We start from the raw sequence: 21725 nt of genomic DNA, 5'->3' as shown, positions 1-21725 counted from the left end.
GAATAACTTCAAAACATCAAGCCTAGATTACTTTTTATTTCCTGTTTATAAATTCAGACGTGACAGATTAGATAGTAATTGCCAAGAATCTCTAAATTATCTGAGGAAACATAATTGAAGCGTAACTTTTAGTTGTTCAGACGCTTGTTTTGCACTTGGCTCCTCTTTTCCAGATTACAGAATGTAGGCAGAGAAAATTAAAGATGCATTAGTATAACTTGATGTTATACTCTAACATCAAGTCAATTGTGATCAAGTTCACCACACTCCCTGAAGTCCTACGTGCTTTTGGTTGCGTTTATCTTAGATCCAGAGTCAGGTGATGCCCCATGCCATCGTTGTGCTCCCTAAGACTGATGGGATGGAGATGCTGTTGTGTTATGAGGACGAGGGGGTCTACGTCAACACGTATGGACGCATCACCAAGGACGTGGTGCTACAGTGGGGGGAGATGCCTACCTCTGTTGGTAGGTATTTCTTAAATTTACACGTGTACATGTGTTATATGAAATCTAGAAAAGTTACGGACCGCTTCGAGTGGAAGACTTCAAGCATCTTGATTGTTCGTACGTTGCTTTAGAGTGGAGATGGTGGATTTATTGATGGATTGGGGGCATCGTTTGCTGTACAGCAGGAGCTGCTCCCGATCTGTTATGGCGAAGAATGAAGTTAGTCGAAAAGCAAAGTGGCCAATCCAGGTTTCCAACTATGGTGATGAGATATGGATCATGGCATACAGAGCCACATTCATGTACAGTCATCTTCAGTAAATTAGAATATATAACCCAATCGTTTTTATTGGTCTGATGTGATATTTTAAATTTAAATGTCATGTCTTCATTGGCTTAAAGTGGAAAATCGTTACAATTAACAGAAATAAAGGCTTTCAAACACCCACTTGTGTGTAATGAATCTACATAATCTGTTTCACTTGTGATAAAGTTCCTCAAATAAATTAGCTTTTCAATAATATTTTAATTTCTTGAATTAATCTATACATGGAACGTCCACGTTTTTCATGTGGTTGTGCTCGGCCTATGACAAGTCTGTGGAATATGCTGCTAACTTTTTTTGTGCTCTGCTGCCCTCAAGTGGCAGCCAGGGACATTACACATGTTGACTAGAACCACAGATTTTCAAATTGAAGCTTTACAGGACTGAATCCACTGCTGTGTTTGACTTTACTTACTTTTTTATTTTTTTGCTTTACAACTTTTTAAATGTATGTATCTTTTCATAAAAGCTTGTTTATGAATTTGCTTTGGATTTGACCTTTGATTTCGAGGATTGCTCAAGTCGCCTCTAACTGTTGGACATAATGTTCATTGCAAACTGAAATAATTGTAATATGTTTTATTATTTAACTTAACTAAAAAAACTTTGCATCTTTTTCCAGCCTATATCCATTCGAATCAGATTATGGGCTGGGGCGAGAAAGCCATAGAGATCCGCTCCGTTGAGACGGGTCATCTGGACGGCGTGTTCATGCACAAGAGAGCCCAGAGACTTAAATTCCTGTGTGAGAGGAATGATAAGGTAATTACTACATAACATAAGCTCCTCTCAGCCATCTTTTTTTTTTCTCACTTTGCTTTTTACTTATAAGACAATTGATTACAATGTCACTTCAGTGAATACACAGCAATTCCCAGATAGAGGATTGATCCATAATAGAAAGAAACAGATATGTTTCCTGTGGTGAAACACGGTGGTGGCTGCTTCATGTTGTCAGGACAGAGAAGCTTTTATTGATTTGTATCTGTGAACATTTCATAACTTTGCAAAAACAACAAAAAAAAAACAAGTGGGCTACATTAATGCCTTTAAATGTTTTTAAAACCCAATCTAAGCTTCCTGTTTAAGTTTTTTTTTTCCTCCACCTGTTTTCCAGGTATTCTTTGCGTCGGTGCGTTCAGGAGGTAGTAGCCAGGTGTTCTTCATGACCCTCAACAGAAACTCGATGATGAACTGGTGACCTTCCTCTCTGTCCACGCTGCCTCGCCCTCCCACTGGCCAGTACGACAACCCCGTTGTTTCTCCTGCGGGCTAATGCACGACAAATGAAACAAACCCAACCGACCCGGATCGTCGCGAATGGACTTTTTTTTTGCGCTCTAAAGACAAATGCTGAATAGGAAAAAAAAAAAGAAAGAGTTCCAGAAGAGACTAAATATCCTAGATTGATCTGGGTCACGGAGAAGCCATTGTTACTTAACTGACTGGCACTGACTTTCCACATTTCCTCTTTTTTCGTCTTTTCCTTCCCTGTTGTCTCTTGGACCAGTGGATTTAAGAGTTTAGCTCTTCACACCTGCCTCCTCCTACCAATCCTATCTCCCCATCGTCCAACTGCCTTGACTTCTGTTTTCCTCTCATCCATCTAAAGTGAGCTCATCCCCAGAGAGCTCTGAAGGCCTTTGATCAAATCCGAAGATGTCACTATTGGAAAGGCAGCACCGAGACAAAGCTGATGACAGGACTGCAAATTTAGTCTGAATGTCGGTAATCAAAGCTGACAGCCTGTTGGATTTTCCCTCACATCCTCTCTCGCTTCCTCTCTGCTCCATCGTTCTGTGCTCTGACCGAACTCCCTTCTGATTTCACGATCGATCACATTTCTCCTGACAGAGGCATCGGTGCGCTCTGCTGTGAAATGGGTCGCAACAATATGCAATATGTTCTCTTTCTCCCTTTAGCATGAAATCACCGGTCCATATAGCTATCTTCTTCTGTTCCTTCTTCTTCTTCTCCTCCACTCTTCATCCCTCTCTGTACTTTTTAAACTCTGAAGGTGCTGCATCAGATTTACTGTAATCTTAAATGAACAAAAAGGGGCCTGGGCGGGAACCATTCTGTTTTCATTCTGCGGAAGATTTCGGAGTTGGTGATTCCTTAATGTTGGTGGAAACATACAGCACATCTGAGTCTTTGAAATCAGGATTGCGTGCGTGCGTGCGTGCGTGCGTGCGTGTGTGTGTGTGTGTGTGTGGGCGTGAGCGCGTGTGTGTGTGTGTGTGTGTGTGTCTCTCTCTAACTTGATACGAAAGTTTAAATCAAGCCAGAATCAAAGCCAGACGTTGATGTCAATGTCAGGCTGCAGTATTTCAATCTTTCACCCGACGCGATAAAAAAAATTAAAAATAAAAAAAACATTGAGTTTGTTTACATGCACAGATGTTACATTATTTCATAGTGTAAAGTTTATGAGTTTCTGCATCTGAGCAGAGCGCATTTAAAGAATGCAATATGCAGAATGATTTTGTGGGGAGATGGGGGAAGTTTGTTTCTTTTCCTTTTTTTAATAAGGTGGTTGTTGTTGTTGTTGTTTGGTTTTGCTTATCCTGAACTCGGCCTCAACAGGGTCTGAGCTGCTGTCCCCAACTACTGTGTGCATGTGTAAAGCATTCACTACTGAACACTGTGGGATCCTTTTAAATCGTGCTCCGCCTCCGGTTGGCTCATCTGATTTCGGCCCCTAGATATTTGTACAGTGCCGAGCATGATGTAAGCGAAACTTAAAAATGGAAGCCAAATGGGCAGAAAGGATTACTGATCACTTTTTAACTACTGTCTTGTTTTTATTGTTATTGATGTCTGTTTGTTTTTATTTACCTCCAATAGTGATTTTTACTGTTTTGGGGGGCAGTTTTTATTTTAACGTAACACATTGCTGATTACCATTTTGTCTTCACGGACAGAGATATGCATTAATAAATTTAAGTCTAATTTTCTTTTTTTTTTGGAAAGCATTTTTTTTCTCCCCAAAATATCAAGCACATCATAAGTATGGTACAGATGTTGATTTTCTTTTCTTTTTTTTTTTTCTTCTTTTTTTTTACCGATTTTACAAGATAATGCAGATAGTTCTGGAGCTGCTGGAGTAACCGGAGGATCTTTTGCCATATCTTGCATTTCGGAATAAAGTTACTCCTAAGCAGGATTTTAAATCATTATCTTGAATTGAAATTGCTTTCGAGTTTCACCATCGCATTCAGTGAGATCCTCGTATTTATACTGTGTTTATAAGATTAGCAGATTTACCTCAAAAGTGCGTCGGGTTTGCCCAGATTATTATTTTTTTTTAATTCATCTGAAATTGTCCCACATCTAACGTAATCTACTGTCCCAGAATTTGTGAGTGAAACACACTATGCATACTGAATGTACATTCGGTACACATTTATCTATTTCCACTTTAATAAGGTTAAGAATTATTTGATCACTTGGGGGGAGCACAAAGGGCATAGTATAAATTATTAAACTTTTAAAAATGTGTATTTTGGATATTGGGTTCACTGTAAGGTCTGCAAGAACCTTACAACTTTTCATTTAGACCTCTCTTTGAGTCACTTTACTCCTGCAAACAGCCGTAAATTGTTTTATAGGGTCAACAAAAGGGATGACAAGATATTAACTCAACCATAATTTTTTGAAGTGCATTTCTTTCCCCCTTTTGAAATCTTTTTAGTGTGTTGAAGGATACTTTTTTTTTTTTTAAGCATTTACACCGTAGCTGTTTTCTGTCCGGCTGCAAGCTGCATTTCGCTGATCTGAGCAGGCTGAGGTTTTAGCAATAAAGCGCCGAGCTACAGACGGTCTTCCCTGGGATGCACACGCTTTGGTCGAGCATAAGCAAAGCGCATTCATTGCATTCAAATCTCTTCTTTCAAAAACCAGAACCGCTGTAGTAGACTTTTAACTGTTCAGTTTGTTGTTTTTTGTTTTTTTTAAAATCATTTTTCAAAAGAGCATTTACTAATGTCCTGTTTTCAGGGGATTGATTTGTTTATTTTTTAAAAGCAATGATGGAAAAGAGAAATAAAAGAGACTACCATAACAGGAGCCCGTTTGCTTATTTGAGAGCATTTTTTTGTCTTAATTTTGTGTAAACATGTGTATCAGCGTCGACCCTCAGACTTTGTCCAAGCCTTAGTAATACATTAACAAAACTCCACACACGTACAAGTTTGAGCGTGTTAGCACGTGTATGCGCTCATAGAAGTTTAATGCAAGTATTAATATATACATTGGGGAAAAATAAAGTTACTATTACACAAAGTAACTACATGCAATCTGAGGTTTAGTAGATTATTATTGAAGCTCTATTTAAAATTATAACATATAGAATGTCCTAAAACCAGTGGCTAGTAAAATAATATTTTACAAACATACATGAGAGATAACATTAGACTTCCCTTTGGGGATAAGACCTATCTAGGCTGTCGATGCTCATGAACCTGAGCGTGTGTGTGTGTGTGTGCACGTGTGTGCGTGTGTGTGTGTGTTGGTCGATTAGAGAGTGGACACTGTGTGATCAGGCATGTAGATTTCATTGATCATTACCAGCCTCAAGGGAACACTCTTGACACATCATGGAGACGGGAAAGGTACGAGAATTCTTGGGGGGGGAAATAAAAAAAAAAAAAAGCTCTTTTTACGCATTTAAGACATTTATCCAAAAAAACCTGCAGGATTCTTCTAAAATTTCTACTAGTGGTTTTGTTAGGAAACATTAACTTGCTTGCTGATGCGGTTGTGAACGTGAAACTCTGCTTGGATCGCAGCAACTGACGGGTACACTGGCTGTAGCAGTGTTCACAGCAGCTCTGGGTTCCCTGCAGTACGGATACAGTCTGGGAGTCATCAATGCGCCCCAGAAGGTAACATGCACTCGCTTTCACTGAGCCAATGAACTGCTTGATTTTTGTTCACACCTTAAAGTATTTGCTCTTAAGGAAAAAAATGTAATGTGTGTGTTATTCTCAGTTACGGTGTTGCTTCGAAACGATAACAAAACCCTTAAAAAAAAAAAAAGTATTTCAGATTTTTCATTTTTTTTCTACTAAAAGTAAGCAAGTTGATATTTTTAGTTTGTAGCAGTTTTTAAAAAATCAAAGACACAACATGTGTGTCAGATGACATAATTGTTTTTCACAAGGACATATTACACAAGTGCCGCACACCCTTATCAGTCTTCTTAAGCATTTGCAATGAAATATTAACTTCATATTTCCATGATTTGTATAAGGCCTTGCAAAAACATCTGCACTCATCTAATATTTCGCATTACACCACATTACAACCTTTAATGGGTCTTTATTGGATTTTTATGTGATGCGCCAACTCAAGGGAAGGTTTTATGGTAGAGTGGAAGGAAAGCAAAGATTTTATTGCACCGCTGCAAACTTGCAAATACATGTTCAGTCAAGCAGCGCATGATCTAGAGAAGCTGCAAAAAAGCTTTGGAAGAGCTGCAGAGATCCACGGCTCAAAGATCTGTTAAAAGATATGGTAACACTTCATTTGAAGGGGGGTGAATAAGACTGACATGACACTTTCATAAACATGACATAACACCTGTCATGAACATGAATAAGCCTTCATGAATATTTATCACTGTTGCCATAAATCGTCATTCGGTAAATTATGACACTTTTAATACAAAGTTGACGTTATTCAAAATGTCTTTGTTATGACAACTTGACATTAACCAAGAAATCATTACTGATATAAATTTGTTATAAAAGTATTACTGATTGCACTTTAAAAATTAGGTAACTTTATGTTATTAAAGGTAAAGTTTAAACAGTAATGATTTACCCCCAAGAAGTGATGTTTATAAAATTCAGAAAGGTGTTTAGTTTTAATGTGATGAAAGATGGAAAAAGGTCACTGGGATTTAAACACTTTGCATTATTCATTTGCTTTATGCACATTTTAGAATCACCTGACCAAATACAGTGCTGCAGTTTTTTTTTTCTTTCTACGTCGCCAGGTCATTGAGAAGCACTATGCTCTGTCTTTGGGCGTATGGTCCGAGAGGTCAGCACTGCCAGAAAACATCACGGAAGGAGAAAGTCCCCCGGAGGAGCAAAAGCATCCTTCCGTGGTCATGTACTGGTCACTGTCGGTGGCCATCTTCTCCATTGGGGGCATGGTTTCCTCCTTCCTGGTGGGATTTATCGGAGACTATAAAGGAAGGTCAGAGATTTCCAAGAGTGGACGTCATGTTTACACGAAAGCTGAAACAAAGAAGAGGACAAACATTTCTCTTGTTTTTTTATTTTTTTTATGTTCTGCAGGGTGAAGGGCATGCTGATGGTCAACATTCTGGCCGTAGTGGCTGGACTGCTGATGGGTCTGTCCAGGATGTGGAAGCCCCACATCATGGTCATCACGGGCCGCGCCATCATGGGCTTCTACTGTGGTAAATCCACGCGTCTGGAATCACCTTCGCTTCACAACTAAGGCATTTATGCAGCAAAAGAAATGCTGTAATCTGTTAAAATGGGTGTTTCAGGTTTAACATCTGGATTGGTACCAATGTATATCGGAGAAATTGCACCTAAAGCTTACAGAGGAGCTCTGGGAACGTTACATCAGTTGGCCATTGTCATTGGCATCCTACTCAGCCAGGTAGGTTAAACTCTCACACAGCTACACCTGCTTGACTAAAACAGAGAGTATTTAACCCATTAATAACATGTATTTGTATGCAGGTAATAGGTTTGGATTTCGTTCTCGGTAACGATGAAATGTGGCACGTGTTGCTTGGTCTGTCCGGAGCTCCTGCGATATTACAGACCGTTTTGTTGCCTTGTTGCCCCGAGAGTCCACGCTACCTTTACATCCTGCTGGGCAAAGAGCAGGAAGCCCGGAAGAGTAAGAGCCAACACAGGCAAACACAAGCACAGTTAACTGTTTTAGTTTGGGTTTTCTCTCATGTAAGTACGACTTGCATAATATACGGTGGGGGAAATGGCAACACATTCCCCCCTGTCCTCCAAGTGGAGGTCAACGGTGAGCTGCCGGTTACCTTTGCACATAAGCATCAAAGCAACCCAGCGAGTTTTGCAAAAAAATAAAAAATATCAACGCAACTTTACACCAGAGTTTGTTATAAACAGCATGAAAAAAATGCAGGTCGTCGATGAAAATGAGAATTTTCTCTGGACCGACTCGCCTGGTAAAATAAACCAATCAATAAACAAAGCAAACATTTTTGCATGAGCAAAGGTTCTGCTGGGATCTGCTTCAATGTTTTGTTTTCGTGGTGCAACAAAAATAACTGAAACATTTCATTCACAGTAGAGAAACTGTCATTACAGGAGAGCAACTTTTATTTAAGCAAAAGATTCCAACAGCGTTGCCTGTCACTGCATGAAACTCGTTTCTGCAGGTTTTAGATCCCGAGTGTTTTCATGCCGCACTTCTTCCTCAGGTCTGCATCGTCTAAAGGGGGCGTACGATCCTGCTCACGATCTGGAAGAAATGAGGAGAGAGAAGGAAGAAGCAGACAAAGAGCCGAGGGTGTCGATCCGTTCTTTGGTAGGTCTCTCTCTCTCTCTACAGAAGTGAATACTGTAGAGTTACACAACCATAAACCTGGTTGATTTAGAGTGCTGCTAAACCTTCAGGTTGTATGATATTTTGTTTCACTGCAACATTAATATGCTATGGCATAGAGGCCCATCTTTTTTTGGCCTCTTTTCAAAACAGGAAAAATCAAAAGAGTGTGTCCCTGCATCTAAGGCTTGATGTGAATTGACCTTCATGAATCCAGAAAGTCCATGAAAACAGGAACTGATCGTAACTCATTGCACTCAGAACAGCAGGTATGAAGCTTAAAAGCCCTGAAACTGGGGGGGGGGAATTCCAAAGTTCATTGTTAGAGAATTGCAACATCAGCATTCTTCCAGCTTGAGCTTATGCAACTGTAAAAAATTTTTTGTTTTGAACAAATAAATAAATAAATTACCTATACAATAAATATTAATTTAGTGGTAATAAGCTGTGTGTTTACCGATAGTTTGTGTTTGAACTTTTGCACTTCGTCAAAGTTGTGCTGTATTAAATTACTTTTGTGGACTTTGGGTCTGGGCTGGGTTACCAAGCACTCTTCTGATTTAGCCACTGCACTTGCTATTCTCGTCTGGAATTAAACTTTGGATTTTTGGAGTTTGACCTGCATTTTTTGTTCCACTCCTGCTTGGTGCAATATAAGATATAAATAATCAGATTATTTTATTAGGGACATCTCATGAGAAATGTATTAGAGCTCCTTTCGCCTCCAGTACAGCCTTACTTTTGGGATAAATTCGACAAAATGCTGGACATTTTCCAGCATTTTCTAGTATCTTTTGTTATATATTGCAATGCCAAACTAAACATGACAGCATTGCAAAAATGTTCCAGATTTCTGGGTAGCAACTCCATGATGTGGGTTTTACCGTTCCGCCATATGCTACTACTGCTATTTTATTATATTATATTATCTCATATGCTATTTTTGTCTCTCTTTTCTCTCTTAGATCCTCTCCTCTGTATATAGGCAGCAGCTGTTTGTTGCCCTCATGATGCACCTTTCACAGCAGCTGTCTGGCGTTAACGCAGTAAGTGTAAAAGTTTTTTTTTTTTTTACCCAATACCAAAATGTAGTGATTTAATCTGTGTAGAGGTATCAACTGAGATATTCAATAAAGTTTAGCAAACCGCTAAAATGTGACTTTGCAATGTTGGGTAATCGATTCTTTCTTTTTGCATTTCAGATCTTCTACTACTCTACAGCCATCTTCACTCAGGCTGGTGTCAGTCAGCCAGTCTATGCCACGATAGGAGTGGGGGTCATCAACACGGTCTTTACTTTGGTGTCCGTAAGTAACACGCTGACATGTGCAACACCAGCGTCACGTGTTGCGTGATTTCGTTCTGTCTGTAAGCGTGCTCTGTGTGTGTCCCAGGTCGCACTGGTGGACAGAGCCGGAAGGCGCACGCTGACTCTGGTTGGTCTGGGAGGGATGTGCTGCTGTGCTGTTGCCATGACAGTGGGTCTCAAATTCCAGGTTTGTTCAACCAAGTGGAAGAACTCCAGTCTCAGCTAAAACCGACCGCAGGGGTTTATGAGACACCGAGGCAAACGGATACACAAGCACAGACTCATTACACATAAAGATTTCACGTCTTTATTTCTTGTCATCTTGATGAAAACGGATTGCAACCTCAAGATTTAGCGTCTCTAAAGAATTGAAAATTTGTCAATCAAAATCCATTCAAGAATTGAATTTGTGCAAGCCTGAGGTGAATGGTGAAAAATCTGCTCTTTTCTCTCTAGAATGACTACTCCTGGATGAGCTACGTCAGCATGGCAGCCATCTTCATGTTTGTGAGCTTCTTTGAGGTCGGCCCCGGTCCAATTCCATGGTTCATAGTGGCTGAACTGTTCAGCCAGGGGCCTCGGCCGGCCGCCATCGCCCTCGCAGGCTGCTGCAACTGGACCAGTAACTTTATCGTTGGCATGACCTTCCCTTACATACAGGTACGGAGCCAGATCCAGTATGTGCACTGTGCTGTGAACTACCTCACATCATGTCCCACGATCAAACACCGGCTGCGTTTTCAACATATGTTTTTCTGCTTTCCTCACCAGGCTTGGATGGACTGCTACGTGTTCATCCTGTTTGCTGTGTTGCTTCTCTGTTTCACCATATTTATTTATTTCCGGGTTCCTGAGACCAAGGGCAAAACGTTCGAGGAGATTGCCGCCGTCTTCCAAAAGAAAAAGAGGATCCCCAAAGACAATGCCGAGCTGGAGCAGCTCAAATCGTCCAGCGACGCCTAAGGCAGCAGCAGCTAAGGTGACTGCACGGCAGCTCGCTGCAACCCAGAGGTCAAAGAGGTCAAAACCTCTTGACCTTAATTCACATGTTATTGAGTTACAACACACTTTAAAGTGTTTTATTGGTAATGAATTGACTCAGATTAGAGCATAATAGTGGAGGGAAAAGACGGATATGATTGGTTTTACAATTTTGTTTTTCTTATCAAATAATTGTGTGACCTGCGATTGTATTCAGCCCCCTTGATTAACTCTTTGCTGAATTGTTTGCAATGCAATATTGCTGCCCTTTCTTTTTTGTAAAAATGTCTCCAGACCTGTCGGACTGGAATGACGAGCAACTTTAAAAATTTATTTTTATTAGCTTCGCGCTAACTAACTTCATGCTAGGTCTGTGTAATATGTTTTTTGTGATGTTAGTTCTTCACTATTGATCTCTAGGAAACCTCATCGGCCTTCCTGATAACAGTTTAAATTATAGATATTTATTGATTAAGTGACTTTTATTTAGGTGTTTTAAAGTAAATGGGGCTGAATGCAAATGCAAACAAAACTTTTTTACATGTTTATAGTAGCACTGTGTACCGTTTTACTACCACGTCACCGTTGAGCACTACTTTGTGTCGCCCTATCTCATAAAATCCCAGTTAGGTAAAAGTTTGTGTTTGTAACATGACAAAATATATTCCAAGAAGTCCCTCTTGTTAAGGACATAGTACATTTATTTACCGTATTTTCCGCACTATAAGGCGCACCTAAAAACCTTCAATTTCCTCAGAAGCCGACAGTGCGCCTTATAATCCGATGCGCCTTATATATGGACCAATATTGAGCCACAACAGGTCTAGAAACTATGTAAGCAGCCGCCGACTTCATTTTCGCCTATATAAGAAGAAGCGCGCGATGCATGCTGGGATGGTTGTCAAAAAACTGGTTTGTTAATAAAGTTTGACTGACCTATCTACCTATCGACCTGATAATCAGGTCGTCTGCAAGTCACTTTAGCACCAGGTTCTCCACGAAGGATGACCATCGTCCGGCCATGCACCGGCCCAGTCGCGGAAAGCTTTCCTCGCTGACCGAAGTCAGACTGTTTTTTTTTAAACATTCTTTATGTCAACAAACTGGCTTTAAAAATTCATCCGGGGTGCTTTGACTAGGGTTACCAAGGGACCAGCCCCTATACATTTAAAGCAGGGGTGAGGGGTGCGGGGGGAGAGAGACAGAGACTGTGGCGGCAGCGTGTCGGTTGGTCTATGTTACCCAGAAAGCAGTTGGGCACAATATCGCAACACCGTGCGTCAAACAATGACTGGGGCAGCCTACTATATAAAGTACTCGGGGACCAGTTCTTTATTATACATCCACATTTGTAGAGAACGAAACAAATCATGTCCTCTCTTAACTCTAGCGTCTATTCTATGCGCCTTATAATGCGGCCTTATATATGAAAAAAGTTTTAAAATAGGCCATTCAACCCGGTGCGCCTTATAGTGCGGAAAATACGGTAAATATATCCCTTGCCCGCTCCCCCCACTTTTTTTTTTTTTTTTTACACAACAGTATCAGTTAAATTTCACAATGTTTACATGTAACCGAATTAAGATTTTTACTACAGTAATGAAAGTAAAAGTTTACTAGTATAAGTGTTTTACAATGACAACAAACCATACGTGGGAGAAAAGTTATAAAACTTGCTGAAGCTAAAATATCTGTGCACGTAAAATGGAAACAACGCATAGCAACAGTAATGCGTACATTAATCAATGCATCTGAGTCTTAAAGAAAAACTGCAAAACGGTTGTTGAAGGAGTAAGGACACTACGAGCAGAAACTGTGCCAGCTCCAATGATAGCATTGTTAGCTTGTGTTATGTGATCAGCAATAAAGCTGGTCTAAATGAGGGACAATATAAAAAGCATAAAAACTGTAAGACGAGAGAAGGCAAAGCTGACAAGTAAATGAATTACGCCGCTCTGCCTAAAATCTCCTGCAAAATTTGACATGATTTTTGCCTGTGTTGCAGATTTTGAAAAAACTTCCACTTAGTCAGTGGAGTCAAATGCAGTTTACCTGAACTTCAGTATTTGAAGTAAAAATAATAATACAAATGTTCCACCTAAATTGGTGCTTGAGGGTTGTAGTTTTCCAAGGGCAGATATAATGTGAATTGAAGTTGAAATGGAAATTTTTTGAGTAACATTCCAAAGCTTCTACTCTCTTGCAACATATGGGAGCAAAGTTCAGGAGCATCTCTCAAATCTTTCTAAGAGACCTATTGCCTTACTGCTTGCTAGAAAAGGACACACCTCACAGAAGATTGCAACACAATGAGTGGGTGGAGCGAATAATGTCTGCTCCACCCTCCGGATCAAACAAGGGACATAAAGCACGTTTCTGTTTAACGGAAAATTTTGAAATTGTTCTAAGGCATCTTATTAACTGAAATAAAATGTTATTTCACAATAATATTGAAATCTTTGGAACAACAGGGTAAATGCTGATCATTATCAGATGAAAAACAGACTGGTTTTTTTTTATGTCAAGTCAGCTCTAAATGTATGTTTATTATTCAACAAAAAAAAAACTTTCAGGATATCTTTGGACATTTTCGGACTTCACACAAGCTTTAAAAAAATGTGTTATGCAGTATCTGTCAGAAGAAAACACTATTTTGTACTTCAAAAGTGTGACCTTTAAGGCATGTATTTCTATCACTTTATCTTTCTGCAGTATATGGAAAAAAAATCTGAAAATGTAAGCTTTCAATATTTCATTTTCTGTATGGAAAAAAACAATAAAAGCATTTCTATTGTACTTCACTAGCTTTACTTAGGTTTACTTGTCATAAATGTAATGATACACTTAATAGTATTAATTTTACTTTTACTTTTATTCTTTTGCTGTTATATTTCAAGTGTATATTTCTATTGTTTTGATGATTATTGAAACCCAGAGTAAGACTGCTGGAAAATGACACCAGCATCTCAGCAGCACTTCGTGTTTCCCATCAGCAGAAGGAGACATGGAGTACTTTAAAGTTTGCTGGTAGATATCTAGGCTGACTTTGGACTTGATAAAACACAGTGAACCAACATTAAAAGACTGAAATTGTGTGGTTTGTGTGATTCTCTGCTCTTCTTCCAGAATCTGGAAAATGCACCTTTATCTAAAAAGCAGGATGCTTCTGATGCTGTGAAGGTTGTAGCTTATGAGTTAATTACACCTCTAAGTAGCTCTTGAAACTCACTCACCTAATAAATATCCCCCAAAGACTTCAGTGGGCTTGACCACACATTAACTGTTACCTGTGCACTTTTTTTGAACCACACATTTTCCTTCCACTTAACTTTCAATGAATTTACTTGGATAGACCTTCAGAAATTACCTAAGGTGCCTTAGCCTCGTTATGGAAGCTGTCACAGGATAACTGTTAGTCTTCCATTTGATTGTCTATCTAGGCAATAAAACGCCCATACCATAACATCTCTATCAAAAATCATTTTTTATTGATCTTATTTAATATTTAACATTTCTTAGAAAAATAATTTTCGATTTAAGGTATTATTGCCGTAATAAAAAGTGCAAAAAAAGAGAAAAAAAGACAACATATATTATTACGTCAACATAATAAACGAGTCTAAATTTTTAATGAACGACTGAACTCAATTAAATTTGAGATTTTATTTTTAATTTGTGGAGGCACAGCATTGATACTGATTGATAGAGATTCTCATAGTGTTGACTGGTAACTGGACTCTTATAAAAACGAACTGTCTAGTACTGCTAATGTGTAACGAATATGTAAAGTTTACGAGAAATATATTATGCTAAACCAAAGATGAGAGTTTTTAGCTTGCCTCGCGCTCGGTCAGGGAGGAGCGTTGCCTCCACTACATCGGCGCTGCCCGGTGTTCACGGCTCGCCTACATCACTCCTCCTCTGGTTGAAACTCCACGCACGCTGCGAAGTGATTCTCATCTTTTGGTGTAAGCGACACAGAAGGTAAGCTAAGCAGACTTTTAATAGCATGTTTCGACAGTAACTGCTCATTAAGCAACGTGATGGCTAGTGGTATATAGCATAGCTTTGATAATAGGTGGGATTCGTAATCGGCGGTGCTCCAGCAGTGATTTGTGCGAATGAAATGAGAGGGCGCTGCTTTAGCTAGCATCTGCAGCCAGGGGGGATGTGCAACCCCGGCGAGAAAGCTAGCAGGAGTAATTGTGAGATTGAAGTTTCTAGTTTATACTCCCTTGTCTAAATTACCACGTCGTTAATGGGTTTCCTAGCAGTGCTGTGGCTAATTTTATCATTTGTTTGTACTACTGAGAAAAGACTAATGTAATGGTCATTGTTCAAATGAACAGTGACTACAATAAAACGGAGCAATTGGTATATTGTTGTACAATGGCCTGAGAGCCCAACACAGTCTTGGTTGCCCCTCCTGATTGGGAGAAATAAAAGCTGAAATTTCCCTTGACTGCAACGTGTTTATATCATCCTGACGTCCAGCTTTAAACTGACGTTGTTCTAGATGACGAACATGCTAGTTTGAGCAATCAAGGAGAAGAAAAGTGACTTGACAACAGTGTGACAAACTGTCACAACGCCCTCCACAAGAATGCTGATCAGACCAATTATGAAAAGTTAAGTGGAAGGAAACAAGTTGGGTAGGTGCACAGTGATAGGGGTTTTGAAGCAAGTCCCATTCGAGATTTTTGGGGGAGATTTGCAAGGTGTAGGATGCAGCAAGAGTTGGTGTACCATTTGAAGAAAAAAAATTAAATGATTAAGATCATGTGGCTTGCATGAGGGAGGGGGGTGTTTGATGTGTTCCTCCATGTTGCTTTTATCCAATTTCCTGTGTTTAACACAGTCTCATCCACATTTACTAAAACAGAAATTGTTACTGACATATTTAGTGGATTTCTGATGTTGCATAGCTTTCTATATGTGTGAAATATTCATAAAGATGAGGTTTTTTTTTAATCCCTTGTTGTTAGATGTAAAGAAAGATACTAACTTCTTTTCCTTGGTGCGTTGAGCAGCCCCCGGCCCACTATGGCAGATGATGACTTCTCCACCGCAGATGCTGGGGCCTCGGCTACATTCCCCATTCAGTGCTCTGCACTGAGGAAGAACGGCTTCGTTATGCTGAAAGGACGTCCCTGTAAGATAGTTGAGATGTCTACCTCCAAGACCGGGAAGCATGGGCATGCCAAGGTTAAACCTTTCTCCTCCATTGGCTTCAGAGTGAAACCAATTTTTTCTATTTATTTCCATTTTATTTTATCCTTGTTTGTTCTCGGAATGTAATGTAAGACCCAGGTCTATTTCTTTAAACTTTTTTCTGGAAGTCATATTTTAGTAAAGATGAGTTTTACTCTTAGGTGCATCTTACCGGAATCGACATTTTTACTGCGAAGAAGTATGAAGATATCTGCCCCTCCACACATAACATGGATGTACCAAATGTGATAAGAAAGGACTATCAGGTGAGATAGCCCTTCTTTGCGGTATTTATGAAATGTTTGTATAAACCAGAAGTAGTTGCATCAGTCGAAGCGACATTAAATTCCAGTACCTCTCCTCCAAATTAACACAGGCTCTCTGCATAATTTATTATAAACATCAGATCCTCGTGGAAATATGACGTAGACAAAGCTTCATTATCTTTAATGTTGGGCCAATAGATCGAGCTTGATGTGTTGTTATATCAGTGACACAATATGGATATCGTTATCAGTTTATCTCATCAGAACATGTTTGCCATATTGCTGAGAAAACTTTTTGAGAACTTTGAAAACCAGATTCCTCTTCTTCCACCTCCCAGTTATCTTCTTACGTCTGTTTTTGCGAATTTTGTAACTTGGAACTGCCGAAAATTAACCCCCAGATATATCGGCCAGTTTTATTTCATTTGTGCTCTCTGTTTTCTCGGGCCCTCTGCCTGGCGGCACATTTTAGGTACTTGATATCATAGACGGCTTCCTGACGCTGATGGAAGACAACGGAGAGACCAGAGAGGATCTCAGGCTGCCAGACGGAGACATGGGCAAAGAAATTGTGAAAAAACTAGAGAGTGGAGATCAGTTTCTGGTAAAATTTCTTCTTTGTTTTTTTTTTTGTAGCTAATTAGGATCTGCAGCAGTCAGAGGTTAACATACACTCGTCATCAGCACGGATGTCACATTAGCGCGGAGCTTTTGTCGAATGGTTCTGCAGAACTGAAATGAAATCTCAACCTTGCTCAAAATGTGTGGACTAGATACAAACGTCCGTCTCCATCATGAAAGTTTGTACGTTTCTAAATGTCACTGTAAAATGTTCTTCTTGAGTAATAAAGTGGTTCTGGGTTGGCTTCTCAAAAATGATACGCAGCAGAAAAGCCGCGAGAAAGTGAAGCGACGTTTGCGGAATTCTCTCCTTAAAACTGTGATTGTTTTTTTTTTTCTTCTCAGGTGACTGTGTGGAGAGCTGTGGCTGAGGAGGCCGTGGTCGGCATTAAGAACATGACTCCCATTTAGACCATGGCGACAGCGGAGACCTGGTATTCTTGTCTCCCTCTGTGGTTTTAAAGCTTCACCAAAGCTACTGGCCTTCACCACACATCTCAACCGGCGTCCGACTTCGTTCCTCCGCTCTCCTGCTGTAAGCTGAAATAGTGGAAACTGGACCCCGTCAGCTTCAGCTGCACTTCACACCAATTGCTTTCATAGCACCACTGCGTAGCACATGCCAGGTACTAATAGGAGGAGCCTTTGACCATGCTCCACAAAGTCATATCATTCCTACTCGGGCGCGTTATTCGCACGCCAGCTAAATATCTTCAGTTTCAGTTTAATTAAAAAAAAAATAAAAATCTCATCAGCTGTATTGCCGCTCCCCTCAGACGAAAATCTGTCTCTGTTTTCACTTTGCATAAACTCCGCATTAGTCCACTGACTTGGGTTCTGCCTTTCCACACAGTTGACGCCCCCCCCCCGGCGCTCACGTTCACACGGCTCGCGCTTCAGCACCTGTGGGTTTTTATGTAGATCACAGAGTTTCTTTCTTCTTCTCCACTCGCACTGCAGATCTGCAGGCAGGTTTTCTACTGCACGTAACCCAAGGTCCCAAGGTCAGTGGGTTTTCCAGCTGACAACTGTGCTGTCTCAGCAGCCCCAAACAGTGCTGGAGCAGACGGAGGTAGGCAGGGTGAGGCAGTTTTCTTCCTCTCTACGCTATGAAACTTAATGTTTTTGTTTGTTTTTTTATCACTTGAGGCCTTCACAAGCTGGCAAACATATGGAAACATAACAAATTGCTGTTAAAATTACACAGAAATGTTAGCAAATCTTTCCTAAAGCAAACTGCATCAGCAGAAGATGAGATCGAAATGTGTAGCAAAAAAAAAAGAGGAAATGACGTTTTTAGACTTGCATGATGCATCCATAGTTAAGGGGAAGCGAAGGAATATAACGTCGCTGCTTGGCGACACTATATTCGTAGGAAACACTTTAGAGAGTTTGTGTGCAGAGTTTGCACTCTTACTATATGACTGCACAGAGACTCTCCTGGATTTATATAAAAATAATGCTAGTCTTTTTTTCTTTTAATTATACCGTTAAGGGTGACAGTAGATAAACGCAGGACATTTGAGTCTCCTGCTGAACAGTGCTTTGGAGATATTTAAAGCTTTTTCACATTACAACCTCAAGGTTTAGTATGTTTTTGTTGTTGTTTTTTGGACAGAGTGAGTGGACTTGTGCTGGATCCGTTTGGGTGCAAGAGAACCTGCTTTTACCCCTACCTCCTGATGGAAACCCCAAAATAAAACTATCTTCTAATTGTATTGATGATATCTTGGAAGCAGTGTAGCCTAGGGGTTAGCTTTAGTTGTTGTTTACAGTGATTTACTGATGGAAGCATGAAAACGTTTCGAAGGAGTTTGTCTCCATCGCTCGCATGTGTTCAGAAGAGACAGATTGCTGCCAAGAGTGAGACGTGGGAATGACGCGTTTACATCCAGAGAACGTTCTCCTGCTGCACGAGAAGGAATAAAAGCAATACTTTGAGGTACTTTTAAAGTTTTCCACCATTAACGCCGTTTTTAAATCCTCTTTAAAAGTTTTGAGGTAACTGCTTTCTGTAGCAGAATCCCTCCATCCCTTAGAACGGGTGAGGAAAATGTTTACATGACGCTTATTGACATCAGCTCACTGCTCAAAAGTTGATCATAAATAGATTTATTTTTTTTTAAATTTGTGTAAAGATGCAGATTGTAATGGGGCATTTGAAGGTATTCTGTTCAGTTTTTGTACAACAGCAGCCGGTCTGTTACTTTTGTCTGGGCTTCAGGCATCCTAACATATTTGATTTTTAGTCTAGTTTTTCTTTTTTTATTCCACCAAAATAGTTTGCTATATATGTATTTTTTTTTATTTGGGATCACTCTAGGTTAGTTTCTTTACTTGCATAACATTCTATAAGGAATCAGTTGTTTAAAAAGTGGCTTTTAGTTGGAAGCACCAGTTTGATATTTGTAAATAAATCGGAGAAGTTATGTCTATGAGCCCTCATTCTAAACTTTGCAAGACGAATAGCTTGTACAGATGTTAATTAAGCACTGTCTAGCACTTTGCTGTGTCCGATTTTATTTTATTTATTTGTTCTTTGTGCGTACGTGTGCCTGTACAAAAATAAAAGTTTTGCCTCTTTAAAAATGTATTACAAATTCCTAACATCGAAGTAACTTCTATTCTCATGTCTTCAACACATTTGTGCTCATCTGTGTATATGTAAGGAAGTAGATTTTTGTTTGTTTCATTGCTTTCATTTAGTCTCTTACCAGACGGTTCCATCATTCAGCCGTAAAGACAAGCGTCTCGTTAAGCTGCCTCCAAGTAACTAAAAAGCCAATCTGGACTTCCAGGAGTTAAGCTAACTTTGTGAATCATCTAGAACACTGCATCAAATGTTTGTCTTTTAGTTGATGAAGCACAAAGGCGGCATACAACATCCTATAAAAAAATGTGACTATTATTTGTTTACGCATTTTTTTAACAACCAAGACAGAAGACACAGTTCCTACAGAAAAAAAACAAAAGCTCCTTCAGATCATTCATTCATTCTGATCAACAGGCATTACTATTCAAATTTAAGGTCCCCAACATGGAATGGAATGTTTTCTATTTAAAGCACTCGGCGTGTCAGAAAAGCCTGCATGAACATCACGACATGAACACGGCGGTGTTACACGTCTTGCGTGCGGCTCGGGTGAAAGCTGCGAGTTGCAAACCAAGGCTTTTGGGTAATCGCAGAGCGCGCTGTAAAAGGACAAGAGTCCTGCAATCCTGACTGATTGAGTTGCAGATTATTTTGCTTTGGATAGGGCTACTTCTATTTGTCAAAGCAAACCTGGTTCATATGTGTGTTTTGATCATAACATGCTGCATCTGACAGTGGAGAATAGGCAACCTGTGCTGGTGTGTTATAAATGTTTGCCGTTTCCAGTGGGGGAAAATGGCCATTTGCCTGCTTTGGAAAATAATATTTGGATACCTATTTTCTCTATTCTGACTAATGTTTGGCTGCTGTCCTGAGAATACTCTCTTTTTGTTGTTTTGCAAAATAAAGTTCATTCAGATGTCCCAGTCTTTGCTTCACTGACACATTATTTAATTTGGTTTTATCACAACAGAGTTGCTCTCCATTCACCTCACTTCAAAATAACTCCACCGTCAACGAGATATCTGGCATTTTATAAATTAAATTGAATTTGTCATGTAAAGTATGGATTCAGTCCAGTTTCAGAATGGGTTTTCTAGTGTGCAGTTGGAAGGTACTTCTAATACCGCAACAACTATGAAGGGAAAAATCCTGCACCATACTAATAAAATCAATCAAAATGTTACTAAAGAGGACTAGAGCCAGTGGGGAAAAAAAAAACAATTCTAACTTAAATTTTCTGAAATCAAAAGTCTGAATTCGGTAACACTTTTTTTGAAGGGGGGTGAATAAATCTGTCATAAACATGACATAACATCTGTCATGAACATGAATAAGCCTTCATGAATATTTATGATTGTTGTCACTGTTACTGATATTAATTTGTTCTAAAAGTATTACTGATTGCACTTTAAAAATTAGGTAACTTTGTTATTAAAGGTAAAGTTTAAACAGTAATAATTTCTTGGTTAATGTCAAGTTGTCAAAGACATTTTCAATAATGTCAACTTTGTATTAAAAGTGTCATATTTTACCGATTGACACTTTATGACAACAGTCATAAATATTCATGAAGGCTTATTCATGTTCATGACAGGTGTTATGTCATGTTTATGAAAGTGTCATGACAGTCTTATTCACCCCCTTCAAATAAAGTGTTACCCAGAATTCTTTTGTTTCTCTTTCTAATTCTCTTTTGTAAAATGTAAAAAAAAAAAAAAAAAGAAGATGAATTGCCCAAACTTCTGTTACATTCTCTGAGTTCAACAGCAGATGGCAGTTAAACATCACTTTCCATGTATTTACAATCTATTGCTTTTAGTGGTAAAAGCGTTAGCACATGCTTCACAAGTGACTAAAGTTTTTCTTTTTTTTGTCGATAATTAGACACAATTTTAAACATTTAAGTGCAACTCTCAGTCACGCCCAATTTTATCTGCGCTAAATCTGTATCATGAATCTCATAAAGAAATTGTCAAAAAGCGGCAATAATACAAATATAAACTGCCACAAACACTCTTTTAAGTGCATATAAACAGTGATCCTTCCCACAGGACGAGCCGCGTTGGATTACCTCTGAGGACGGCCTCAGTAACACAGGCTTCTTTCCTCGTTACAATGGAAACTCCTGCACTTATTACTGCCAAGAATGTTTTACCGGGATATGCAGAACTCTTTCAAGGCTCACGTGGGAAGTGAAGCCGGGATTGCACAGAGGATTGGCCGAGGTATCACAAACCATCCCGCAGAACCCTGAACCTGTTTATGCAGACGGCAAAAGCTGCTGGATTCCCCTCTGATTTATGGGAGAGAAGAACCGGACTGAAATGGCTCCGTATTTGATAGAGTTTTGTGGCACAGGCCTCGTCTTATAAGTCGGGGGGGGGGGGAAAGAAGT

At 39.6% G+C, this 21725-nt stretch overlaps 3 protein-coding genes across 21 annotated transcripts in view; all 3 read left to right on the top strand.

Moving 5' to 3' along the window:
* tnika (TRAF2 and NCK interacting kinase a) overlaps positions 1-4842 on the top strand; it is a 66468-nt gene extending 61626 nt beyond the window's left edge. For all 19 annotated transcript variants that reach the window (XM_008399187.3, XM_081602976.1, XM_008399190.3 and 16 more), the window contains 3 exons: positions 308-467; positions 1397-1536; positions 1892-4842. In XM_008399187.3, coding sequence (XP_008397409.2) covers positions 308-467; positions 1397-1536; positions 1892-1975 — 384 coding nt within the window. In that variant the 3' untranslated portion in view covers positions 1976-4842. The remainder of the gene's footprint in view (positions 1-307; positions 468-1396; positions 1537-1891) is intronic.
* A 335-nt stretch (positions 4843-5177) lies between these two features.
* On the top strand, positions 5178-13731 carry slc2a2 (solute carrier family 2 member 2). The gene is made up of 12 exons (XM_008399184.2): positions 5178-5387; positions 5565-5660; positions 6776-6981; positions 7083-7207; positions 7301-7416; positions 7500-7662; positions 8222-8328; positions 9312-9392; positions 9549-9653; positions 9741-9842; positions 10112-10315; positions 10427-13731. The coding sequence occupies exons 1-12, from the start codon at positions 5373-5375 to the stop codon at positions 10616-10618; spliced, it is 1512 nt and encodes a 503-aa protein (XP_008397406.2). The 5' UTR covers positions 5178-5372; the 3' UTR covers positions 10619-13731.
* Positions 13732-14441: 710 nt separating this feature from the next.
* Positions 14442-20253, top strand: eif5a2 (eukaryotic translation initiation factor 5A2). Its single transcript, XM_008399182.3, has 5 exons — positions 14442-14620; positions 15667-15841; positions 16009-16113; positions 16586-16717; positions 17080-20253. The coding sequence occupies exons 1-5, from the start codon at positions 14457-14459 to the stop codon at positions 17143-17145; spliced, it is 642 nt and encodes a 213-aa protein (XP_008397404.2). The 5' UTR covers positions 14442-14456; the 3' UTR covers positions 17146-20253.
* Positions 20254-21725: the final 1472 nt, after the last annotated feature.

Source organism: Poecilia reticulata, chromosome 22 (genome assembly GCF_904066995.2).
Source record: "Poecilia reticulata chromosome 22, P_reticulata-male-v2, whole genome shotgun sequence".
In the NCBI taxonomy this organism is placed as follows: Eukaryota; Metazoa; Chordata; class Actinopteri; order Cyprinodontiformes; family Poeciliidae; genus Poecilia; species Poecilia reticulata.
The sequence above is the reverse complement of the archived record's forward strand: the minus strand, read 5'-3'. Positions and strand labels throughout refer to the sequence as shown.

Excerpts from the sequence above, each read along its gene's own strand:
- slc2a2 (XM_008399184.2), top strand. Across the intron at positions 7,417-7,499 it reads TTGGCATCCTACTCAGCCAG|GTAATAGGTTTGGATTTCGT; the intron begins GTAGGTTAAACT and ends ATTTGTATGCAG. Across the intron at positions 9,843-10,111 it reads CAGTGGGTCTCAAATTCCAG|AATGACTACTCCTGGATGAG; the intron begins GTTTGTTCAACC and ends TTTTCTCTCTAG.
- eif5a2 (XM_008399182.3), top strand. The coding sequence starts at position 14,457 with ATGAGAGTTTTTAGCTTGCCTCGCGCTCGGTCAGGGAGGAGCGTTGCC. Across the intron at positions 16,114-16,585 it reads TGATAAGAAAGGACTATCAG|GTACTTGATATCATAGACGG; the intron begins GTGAGATAGCCC and ends GGCACATTTTAG. Across the intron at positions 16,718-17,079 it reads AGAGTGGAGATCAGTTTCTG|GTGACTGTGTGGAGAGCTGT; the intron begins GTAAAATTTCTT and ends TTTTCTTCTCAG.